This window comes from Drosophila takahashii, chromosome 2R (genome assembly GCF_030179915.1).
Source record: "Drosophila takahashii strain IR98-3 E-12201 chromosome 2R, DtakHiC1v2, whole genome shotgun sequence".
NCBI lineage: Eukaryota > Metazoa > Arthropoda > Insecta > Diptera > Drosophilidae > Drosophila > Drosophila takahashii.
Window position 1 is genome coordinate 6,486,279 of NC_091679.1, and position 11,223 is coordinate 6,497,501.

At 40.9% G+C, this 11,223-nt stretch overlaps 1 protein-coding gene across 1 annotated transcript; it reads right to left on the reverse strand.

The window, feature by feature from the left end:
• Positions 1 to 930: 930 nt before the first annotated feature.
• Positions 931 to 6,170, reverse strand: LOC138912080 (uncharacterized). Its single transcript, XM_070211937.1, has 3 exons — positions 4,677 to 6,170; positions 4,374 to 4,599; positions 931 to 4,322 (listed from the first exon to the last, which is right to left on the reverse strand). Exons 1-3 carry the CDS (start codon positions 6,168 to 6,170, stop codon positions 931 to 933), a joined length of 5,112 nt encoding a protein of 1,703 aa, XP_070068038.1.
• Positions 6,171 to 11,223: the final 5,053 nt, after the last annotated feature.

Consider the following 11,223-nt stretch of genomic DNA (forward strand, 5'->3'; position numbering starts at 1 on the left):
CCACATCTAGGAATGTGTAATTAAGCATTACATACTTATAGGTGTGACTTACGTCAAAGCTTCGTCGCTAAACTTCTAAAGTGTGTGAAAGCTATATTGGTTGTCTGTTAGAAACGCTGAATCTGGAATACCTGGAACTGCACCGAATGAGCATTACTTTATCTGCAAGGGTATATAAGCTTCGGCTGGCCGAAGTTAGCTTCCTTTCTTGTTTTTTTTTGAATTATTTGTTTGTTTATTTTTTTAATATTTTATTTTTATTTATTAGGGGAGAGGTCTGTAGGTTGAGACGGTCTGTAGGTTGAGACGGTCTGTAAGTTGAGACACTCAATTTTCTCAAAACTTATCCACTAAAAAAATAGTTTTTTTTTTGTAGTTCTTTTTAGTGACAAAACTTTTGGGGAAAACATTAAAGGCCAGGCTTTAGCCAGATTAAAGCTGTGAGAGTCGTGTACCATTTTTCACCAAAAAAGTTTTTGTCTACTTTTTTCAAAATTCCATTTAAAATTAATAACGTCCTTAAATTAACTTGGTAAGAGATTTAAAACATTAGTATATGTTTATAAATCAGACGCCAGAGTGTTACTGTTTTCGTTGATATTTATTTGTCTTCACCGAACATTTCAATAATGATCAGAATCAATCGCGCGATGCGCCGTGGTTGCGTTGGTAGCAAAAGTGTGACTGACTGTAGCTTGGTAGAATAGTACAAGAATAAGCTAATGCTATCGTAAACACGTTACAGTTAGAGATGAATGGAAAAGTACTGACCGAGACAATGCATTTGGGCAAAGCTCCTACACGTACATACAAATTAAGCTGCGCTTCATGCGCGTGTGTGTAAAAATAACGAAAGAGATTACAAAGTAAATATAACTAAGAGTACAGGGTGTCTGGTTCCCAAACATACCGGCCCCCCTGAACGGTTGTTCAGCAAAGGGGCAAAATAGCCAGTTTGGTGATTGGGCGCTGGACTACTCGTTGGGCGGTTTTGATGGTAACAACTCGGACCTTGTCGTCTTGTCCGGGATGCACCTCCAGGATCCGTCCGAGTATCCATTTTGATGGGGGTAGATTTGGTTCCTTAAGTACGACTAGGGTGTCGACCTTCAAATTGTCTTTCTCCAGTTGCCATTTTGTTCGCTCGTGAAGAGAAGTGAGGTACTCCATATGCCAACGTTTCCAAAACCCTTGGACCATTGCTTGTAGTTGAGTCCATCGTTCCAAGCGGTTGATGGGAACATCGAGGCGGGATGGTTCCGGTATGGCAGTATACGGAGCGCCAGTCAGGAAATGGGCTGGTGTGAGCGGATCGAGGGTAGTATCCCCGGATGAGCAAAGAGGACGAGAGTTAAGTAAGGCTTCAATCTGAATCAACACTGTAGAAAGTTCCTCGAAGGTTAGGGCTGTCGATCCCATTACCCGTTTCATATGTAGCTTGATGGACCGAACTCCAGACTCCCATAGTCCGCCGAAATGTGGTGCAGAAGGCGGTATGAAGTGCCACAAGATTCCTTCGTTGGCGAAATAATTTGATAGATATTCATCCTTGCTGTGCTTTATGGCAAGTAGCCTCATCTCCTCGAGTACTCGTTTGCTGCCATGAAACGTTGTTCCGTTGTCTGAGTAGAGATCAGTCGGCTTAGAGCGGCGAGCAATGAATCGTTGAAAAGCTGCGATGAACGCATTGGTTGTTAGATCGGTGACTGCTTCGACGTGGATCGCCTTTGTTGTTAGACATACGAATATAGCGAACCATGCCTTTCCGATCCTTGGTGTACGTCCAGTAGATTCCTTGATTGATATTGGGCCGGCATAATCCAAGCCGGTATGTTGAAAGCAGCGGCTGGCCTGAACTCGCGGCATAGGTAGATCTCCCATGATCTGGTTGGTTGTAGCCTTGCGTTGAAGGAAGCAGCGCTTGCATTGGAAGACAGTCTTTCGGACAATGTTGCGCGCACCTAAGATCCAGTACTGTTGACGAAGATTTGTGAACGTTGCATCCACCCCTGTGTGTAGGTTCGTCACGTGAGAATGTCGTACAAGTAACTCTGCGATTGGAGAACTCTTTGGAATGAGCAACGGGTGCTTAGCGTTGTAGTTGAGAGTCGATCTCTCGATCCGTCCACCAACTCTGAGTAGTTTCTCATGGTCGAGAAATGGAGAAAACCGGATCAGCGGAGATTTTGCATGGAGCTGGCGTCCGTTGTCTAGCTGTGTGTATTCCCTTTGAAAAGCCTTTCGCTGGATATGGCGAATGAGTTGGTCCCGTGCTGCCTGCAGTTCCGTTGATGTGAGATACTCAGAAACAGGCCTGTGGTGCGAACGAAGACGATGAATAAAGCGATAACAATAGCTAGTTACCCGTATGAGCCGAGTCCAGGATGAGATCTTGTTGATGAGTAACTCGTTGATACTTTCGTCAGGAAAGCTATGTAGAGTTGTGGGCTTGGCTGGACGTTCCTCGGCCCTGACCTCCAAATTTGTGTCAGCTCGGAACTTGGTTGTACATAGCGGCCATTCGTATTGTGGCTGGGCCAACCAGGATGGACCCTTCCACCAGAGGTCGTGTTTGAGTAGCTTCGATGGGTGAAGTCCCCGAGATGCGCAGTCGGCAGGATTGTCCTCGGAGCGTACGTGGCTCCAGCAGCTACGTGGGTAGTCGTTCAGAATCTCCGCCGTTCTGTTGCAGACGTATGTGTTCCAATTCCGTGGTGGTGCGGATAGCCAGTGGAGCACAATCTCCGAATCTGTCCAACAGCTCGTGGTGTTAACAGGAATGGTTAGCGATGATTTGACAATAGTAAGCAACCGCGACAGAAGTAGTGCGGCGTTCAATTCCAGACGTGGAATTGATACTGGTTTAATGGGTGCCACACGGGTTTTTGCTGCTACCAAAGTGATGTGAAACTTGCCATCCATTGCGACCCGACTGTAGACTACTGCACCATACGCGTGCGAGGATGCGTCGGCGAATCCGTGTAGTTGGATTTGTTGAAAGGGTGCAGCAATATATCGAGGTACTTGGCAGTGTGTGAGCGACGGTAAATCCTCTACCAGTGATCTCCAACGGGCATTCAGAGCGTCCGGAATTGGTTGGTCCCAATGTATAACAGCTGTCCAACTCTCTTGAAATATGAGCTTGAGCAGCACGGTAGTGGGCGCTGTCAAGCCAAGTGGGTCGTAGATTTTGGACAGTTGCGACAATAATTCTCGTTTGGTGGGAACAACATTGAGATCGAACTCGGTTGTTTTGATGAACATGACGTCACGACCTGGATTCCACTGAAGTCCCAGGATCTTAACGTGTGTTCCCATGGGTGAATCCTTACTGAGTTGTACTGGGTCATAACATCGATCCTCTTGTGGCAGTGACTGTAGAAGCTGCCAGCAATTTGAACTCCATTTTCGTAGTTTGAATTTAGCTTTGTCTAAAAGTCCAATCAGCTCCTGTTTAAGCAGCAAAAGATCGTCAACTGTATCGCATCCAGTTGGAATGTCGTCCACATAAGCGTCGTTTGACAAAGCTCGTGATGCGGCCGGGTATTCGAGGCGATGATCGTCAGCTAATTGCTTTAAAACTCGAACGGCCAGAAATGGGGAGGGTGCCAAGCCGTAGGTGACGGTTAGAAGTCGGAAATGAAGAATCGGTTCCTTCTCATTCTTGCGCCACACAATGCGTTGAAAATTGGTGTGAGGCTTGGCAACTTGAATCCCTCTAAACATTTTTTCTATATCTGCACATAGAACATATGGGTGCTGTCGGGAACGTAGGCAGACTCCGAGCAAGTCCCTTTGGATCGGTGGCCCAACATGAAGTCGATCGTTGAGCGAGATCCCAGAACTGTCCTTTCCAGATCCGTCGAAGACGACCCGACACTTGGTAGTCAGGCTGTCCATCTTAATGACGGCATGATGTGGTAAATACACGCAAGTGTCCAGGCTTTCCCCAGCTTGGACTGAGGTCAGCTGTTCCATATGACCACGCTGCAAGTAGTCATCCAAAAAATCCTCGTATTGCTGTTTAAGTTCCGGGTGTCGACGAAACTTCCGCTCTAGTGAAACGAGGCGGTTGGTGGCTTGTGGTAAAGTTGAGTCGATAGGAGGTGCTCCGTCTTTGAAGGGGTATTCGACAATATAAACACCGTCCTTGGAGCGCGTGTGAGTGCGGGCAAAATGACTCTCTGTGGGATCACTAGAGTCCAAGAGAGCTTGGCTAGGTTGCACACTGTCCATTTCCATGAATGATCGAACCATCCTGTCAAGGTCCGCGTGATGGGTCACGGCCGGAGTGATGTGGTCATCGCAGGCATTGTACGAGCCTGCAATAATCCAACCAAAAATTGTATTGAGAGCTATAGGGTAGTCCTTACCAAAATATTTTCTTTCTCCGGTATATAGACCCCAGAGTTGATCAGATCCAACGATGACATCTATAGATCCCGGAGTGCAGAACGTAGGGTCTGCTAAGGGAAGCGCTGAGATTTTCTTCCAGGTTGTAGACGAAGTGTCAATAGCTTGCGCTGGAAGCGATGACGTTAGCGAGGGCAATATGAAGGAGACCATCTCGATGTGGTGATCCGAATGACGAGAGCGCAGCTTAAAGTGTGCGCGTCCGCGTGTGAGTTGTTGGCAGCCAGACCAAGAATTGAAATCCGTGCATGCGTTCGATGCACGCCAATCCGCTGGACAAATGATTCCGATGCCAAAGTTATTGTGGATCCCGTGTCTAGGAGCATCCGACAAGTTGTTGTATTTCCCCAGGCGTCGATTACGTCTGCGAGGATGGTTGGCAAAAGGGTTTGCGAACCTGCAACCGGAATATTTTCCAGGGTATGATGAGTGTAATTGTTCTCTACAGAAGGAACGTTTCCCGATGGTGGATCGTCTTGATGGCGAAGTTGATTGATTGAGGTTAAGGCTCCAGCTCGGGATGTTGATGGCAAATTGCTGTTGTTTACGCTAGGTGGCTCCTGGTAGGTTCCAGTGCCAGACATCTGCGGCGGGTCGTGAACTAAGGTATGATGTTTGCGGCGGCAGACCCGGCAGGTGTGTTTTGATGTGCAATTGCCGACCATGTGGGAGGCACTAAGGCAATTGAAACAGAGCTTTCTGTTCCTCAGAAATTCTCGGCGTGTGGCGACGTCCAATGATAAGAATTGTTCACACCTGAACAGTGGATGATTCTGCTGGCAAGATAGACACTTGTTTTCCTCGCGTTTCTGATGAGCGTCAACGTGGTGTGTTGTAGCGGCTCGTCGAGCTTGTGGCGCGCGAACAAGTTGGCAGGCCTCTAAGGTGTCGCAATGTGATGTGAGAAATGTTAGAAACTGGTTGATGGTCACATTTGGACTTTCAGATTCTGCACACTGGGCCCATACTTGGCGAGTATCAGGATCCAGTTTTGTCAATAATATAAAAATTAACCAAGGATCTCGCTGCTCGCATTGAAGTGCTCTCAATCCACGAATTACCTCGTCTGCGCCGTCAGCCAATTTTCGCACGGCGCCGATGCTGATGGTGGTGGCACTAGGTAGAGTTAAGAAACTGTTGAGGAACGATCGCATTATTAGCGACTGTTTGTTATATCGCTTTTCCAACCTATCCCAGGCTTCACTGTAGTTTTCATTAGTAACGGGAATGTGTTTTACTAATGTGAGCGCCTCGCCGGACAGGTAGGACTTTAAATAGTGAAATCTTTGGCAGTCAGTGAGTCCTGAGTGTGATGCGATGGATGCCGTGAACATGTCCGAAAAATGTTTCCAGTCTTCATAATTTCCCGAAAAGGTTGGGAGCTTGATTCGCTCGAACTGGAAGTCCACATGGCCTCTGTGGGACGTGTTGAGTGATTGGTCAGGAACAAGAAGAGTAGTATCAGCGACTTTAGCCTTTAACTCTTCCAGCGTATTGCTTAGTACAGCATACGTAGCGTAGTGTTTTTCCTCGTATACATCAAAGTCTTCCTCAGGGTTTTCCCAACCCTCTTCAGACTCAAAGGCGTACAGCTCCTCTGTGAGCTTTACGAACCGTAAATAGTTTTCCTGTAGTTGAGCCAATCGCGCGACTAGGGTCGGGATTGACTGAATATCTTCCACGAATTTAGTGGCATTGTTATGCGCACGTGTAATTTGGCTTTTGCAAAAGCCCCGTTGTTGAGTGACACTCCGCATGGCGATTGAGGTTAGGGACGGTTCTATACGACGCAGATATCTATAGATCACCGTTGAAAAATACTAATTTAATTGAAATGTCCCGAAACAAACGTTTCTGGCTATCCGGCTCGAAGGACCAATTTTTTAATGTTTATAAATCAGACGCCAGAGTGTTACTGTTTTCGTTGATATTTATTTGTCTTCACCGAACATTTCAATAATGATCAGAATCAATCGCGCGATGCGCCGTGGTTGCGTTGGTAGCAAAAGTGTGACTGACTGTAGCTTGGTAGAATAGTACAAGAATAAGCTAATGCTATCGTAAACACGTTACAGTTAGAGATGAATGGAAAAGTACTGACCGAGACAATGCATTTGGGCAAAGCTCCTACACGTACATACAAATTAAGCTGCGCTTCATGCGCGTGTGAGTAAAAATAACGAAAGAGATTACAAAGTAAATATAACTAAGAGTACAGGGTGTCTGGTTCCCAAACAGTATATTAACTGTTAGCTAATTAAAAAAAAATCAGCTTAATGTGACAGTCAGAACAAAAGTTATTAATTTTTTCCCGAAACGTACCATTTTGTGTAAGTTAAGACACTTTGAGCGTGTAAGTTGCGACACCCGTTTTTCATACAAAAAGGCTTTAGGCCAACAGAAGTCGCTTTCTGTCTAGTACATTTCTTTGATATTAGGGGAAAAGTGAATGTTCAAAGAGCCTTTTGATTTTAATTGTTTTTTGGTCTAAGTTCTTAAAAAATGGATGGGAAATGATTTAGGACGAACTAAAATTGATTAAATTAATATAAATAAATAGTTTTTTATAGTTTGGAGTACTTTTTGTGTGAGTATTATTGACTTTAAAATGTGTCTCAACTTACAGACCTCGATTTCAAAATGTCGTTTTTTGGGACTTTACAAAAAAAATTAATTTTTCAGTTATCCCTAAGGAAAAAAAATATGTTGTTTTTGTTTTTTATTAAGCTAATAGACTAACCTTTCGATCAGTTCCAAATGCGTAAAGTTTCATAAGTGAATGTCGAAATGGCAGATTAAAAACAAAAGGTGTACCAACCTACAGACCTCTCCCCTAATATATTTAATTAGACATTTTTAATGCCTGAAGCATTCCCGGTTTTAGCTTGGCCGAATGCAGTTCTTACGTATCCATGTCTTGTCTGTCTTTTGAAAATATCAAAATTAATTAAGATATGAATGTAAGACCAGGAATAATAATAAGAGTAATTACCATTATTACGTCTCCGCACAAAATTAAAGGATCTCTCCGGAAATTATGCCTGGTTTTCCATGGCCGATCATTTACCCTCTCCTCACCTGTTTTATGTCGGGTATCTATATCAAAAATTATGAGAAGAAAAAATAAAATATGACAAACGCAGGCGCAACACTTCTGGTCCCAAGAAGTCTCAATCGGCTTGGCTGAAGTAAATGTAATATTTTGATTAAGTTAAATAACTAAGTTAGTACTGAACCATTTAATGAACACCTCACACCATTTACCACTGGTAAAGATTAAAAACATTTTAAGCGTCACTGAAATGCAGAATTTGTGTTGAAGATAGCATCCGGAGGCGTATATTTATTAATGGCGAAAATATCTGTGGTACTAACCTTTGTAACGCTAAAAAAAAGATTATTAAAAGACAACATTTATTCTATTATTACCCTTTTTTTCGTTCTTCAGATTAAAATTAACTATTTTCACTTTTTTTTCACTTTTTCCAACAAATTTAAAAATAATGTGACCCTGCATCATATATTTTATAATACCAAAATGCAAAATGCAGATAAATTTATTGTAAATTTCGTTGCAAAGTAGGGTCACACTTTGCCGCCGAATAAATATTTCGTTTAAACAATACTTTTCAGGGACCGTAATCAATAAAGGTATATTAGGTATATTAGGCATTTTTCGTGTTATTAATACTACCAACACGAATTTTTATTTTTTAACAACACTTTAAAGTGGCTTAGGCCACGATCTGACGATCAAATTATTTTATTTCACAGAAAATGTTTAAAAATGTATAAAACAATAATAGTTTTCTTTGTAATTTAATGGCAATCCTTGATAAATGTGATCAAATATTTTAATCGCCTTACCGTGGCTTTTCTTTAGAATTGTTTTTTTTAAATCCCACATTAATTCTTATTATTATTTGTAAACATTTTGAGTAAAATAAATTAAAATCATCAATAAATATTATGATTATAGACATTATGATTATAATTATTTGGTTTAATTTATTTGATTAAAAATTAATAATATTTTTTCTACGAATTTTAAAATTACTAAAAATGTAAGATTAATGTGAGAACAAGATTTTTGGTTTTGGTGTAAATCATAGGATTTTTTAATATTATAAGTTGGTGATTTTTTTTGTTAAAAAAATTATAATCGTAGTGCCATAGAAATCACACAGCGCATAAGTGGCCTGATAGTAATGCTACCCAGAAACCCACCCCCATTTAACGCTCAGAAATGATCTATTCCCACACCGCCGCCTGCAAAAAGGAATAGGATTTCAAGAACACAAAAACCAACTTCTCTTTTTCTCGCTGGGATCCAACCCGTGAAACAAAATTTTAATTCCAATCTCAGCTACATTGCCATTGTTTATGATTCTGCCTTCGCCTTTTTCATTAACTTCGAGGGCCCCGCTTGACCGTTCTGCTAAGATAAATAAACCTATTGTTGACGCTGCCAGCTTTTTGGCAGCTTTATTTATTCAAATAACAAACTCGTATATTTAATCGTTATAATATATACTTATTTGAGTTTAAATTGCGGGGCAACAACGACAACGACAATGTATATCTCTTCCGATCAACGAGCATCCAACCAAAAGTAATGTCAACGACGAAGAAAATGAACAACGACAAGAGAGCGAGAGAGTGAGAGAGCAGTTAATGCTGGCAGCTGGAGTTTACAGTGCAATAGATAACAATCGATTGTTTACGTTTTAATTTTAATTTGGCTGTAAAGATTTGTCTGCTCCCGACACCTATCGTAAAGTAAAAAAAAGCCAAAAGTATTGCGTTCCAATTCTTAATCAAAATTGCATCGGTCAGCAGAATTTAATTTCACAACTAGATGCGACAGTTTCAGCATAAGCTTTAATTTTAAACAAAAATCAAAGTTCTAGAAGCTAAAAAAAGAAAAGCTTCTGGCCGAAGTTTATTGGAGAAGATTTTAGAATTAAGGAGTCAGTCTTGTTCGGATTGACACAGGGATCGGTCATAAGAAATATTATTAAGTGAAAGTGTCTTGATGTATTATTAAGTTAGTGAATTAAGGTCTGCACCAATAAAGTAAAATTAAAAAATAACAAGAAAGAAAGCTATCTTCGGCCAGCCGAAGCTTATATACCCTTGCAGATTAAGTAAATACCTATAGTTTAATGCTCCCTCGGTGCAGTTCCAAGGATTCCAGACTCAGCGTGCATATTTAAATTTTGTTTTTAAGTTGTCAAAAATCAAAACGCCTACTTCCTACAAAGTTACAATGAATTTTCTTATATTTGTTTGAATATTCCTATGGGAGCCTTAAGATATAGTGGTCCGATCCGGCTCGCTCCGACATATTTACTACTTGCAATAGAAAGAAGACTTTCGGGAAAGTTTTATCGCGATAGCTTTAAAACTGAGAGACTAGTTCGCATAGAAACGGACAGACGGACATGGCTAGATAGACTCGGCTATTAGTGCTAATTTCAGCATCACTAGACGAGTCGATCTAGCCATGTCCGTCTGTCTGTCTGTCCGTCTGTCTGTTTCTACGCAAACTAGTCTCTCAGTTATTGAGCTATCGGGATGAAACTTTCCCAAAAGTCTTTTTTCTATTGCAGGTAGTATATATGTCGGAGCCGACCGGATCGGACAACTATATTTTATAGCTCCCATAGGAAGAATCGGAAAAAAAAACGTTTAAAAAATTCTAAAATTCAAATATTACCTTCTACTCTTGGGAATATTATTTTTTATATATTTCTGAATTTCGAATAACATATTAAAAAAAAAAGGATCACTATATCATATAGCTGCCATAAGAACGGTCGAAAAATTAAATGGAAATTAATAGGAAAAAAATTATATCTTTGTTCATTTTTATTACACTCTTTTGTACTCTGGGATATGACTATTTTTAAATATTTCCGAATTTCGATTTTAATTTTAAAAAGATCGAACTACTATATCATATACCTGCCATAGAAACGATCGAAAAATTAATGTGAAATAATAGAAAATTTAACATTTTTGCGATTTGTAAATAAATAGAATGATCTGCAAGGGTATAAAGGCTTCGGCTTGCCGAAGCTCGCTTTCTTCCTTGTTTATCATGTTTCATTAAAAATCAGGGACCGTAACAGTTATAAGTTTTACTTTAAAAGTCATCAAGCACCTTTTATTTGTAAGTCATGACGTAACTGTATTTCAGACTTTTAAAATAAAAGTCAGAATTCTTCAGACCTAGAGGAACCATTAATGACCATGGTAACAATTTTTAAAGTTCTAACCAATACTCTTCCCAAGCTCTATTTTTGGTAAAAATCTTGATTTTGTACCACTTTTAGTTTTTAAGATATCGGTAAAAAACTGCCGTATTTGCTCGGGACAAAAATAGAAGTGGATTTCGGGGAAGTTCATACAATATCAGAAATTAGCGAATTCTGATGGAATATTTTAATGCGATTTTTTTTAGAATGTTGTTCAAACATGTCGCTGTGAAATGCTTTTGGTTTTACTCAAAAATTCTTTGCCGTTTTTATACCCTTGTAGAGGGTATTATAATTTCAGTCAGATGTTTGCAACGCAGTGAAGGAGACGTTTCCGACCACATAAAGTATATATATTCTTGATCAGCACCAATAGCCGAGTCTATCTAGCCATGTCCGTCTGTCCGTCTGTCCGTTTCTATGCGAACTAGTCTCTCAGTTTTAAAGCTATCGCGATGAAACTTTCCCGAAATACAATACAATACAATATGTCGGAGCCAGCCGGATCGGACCACTATATCTTAAGGCTCCCATAGGAATATTCAAACAT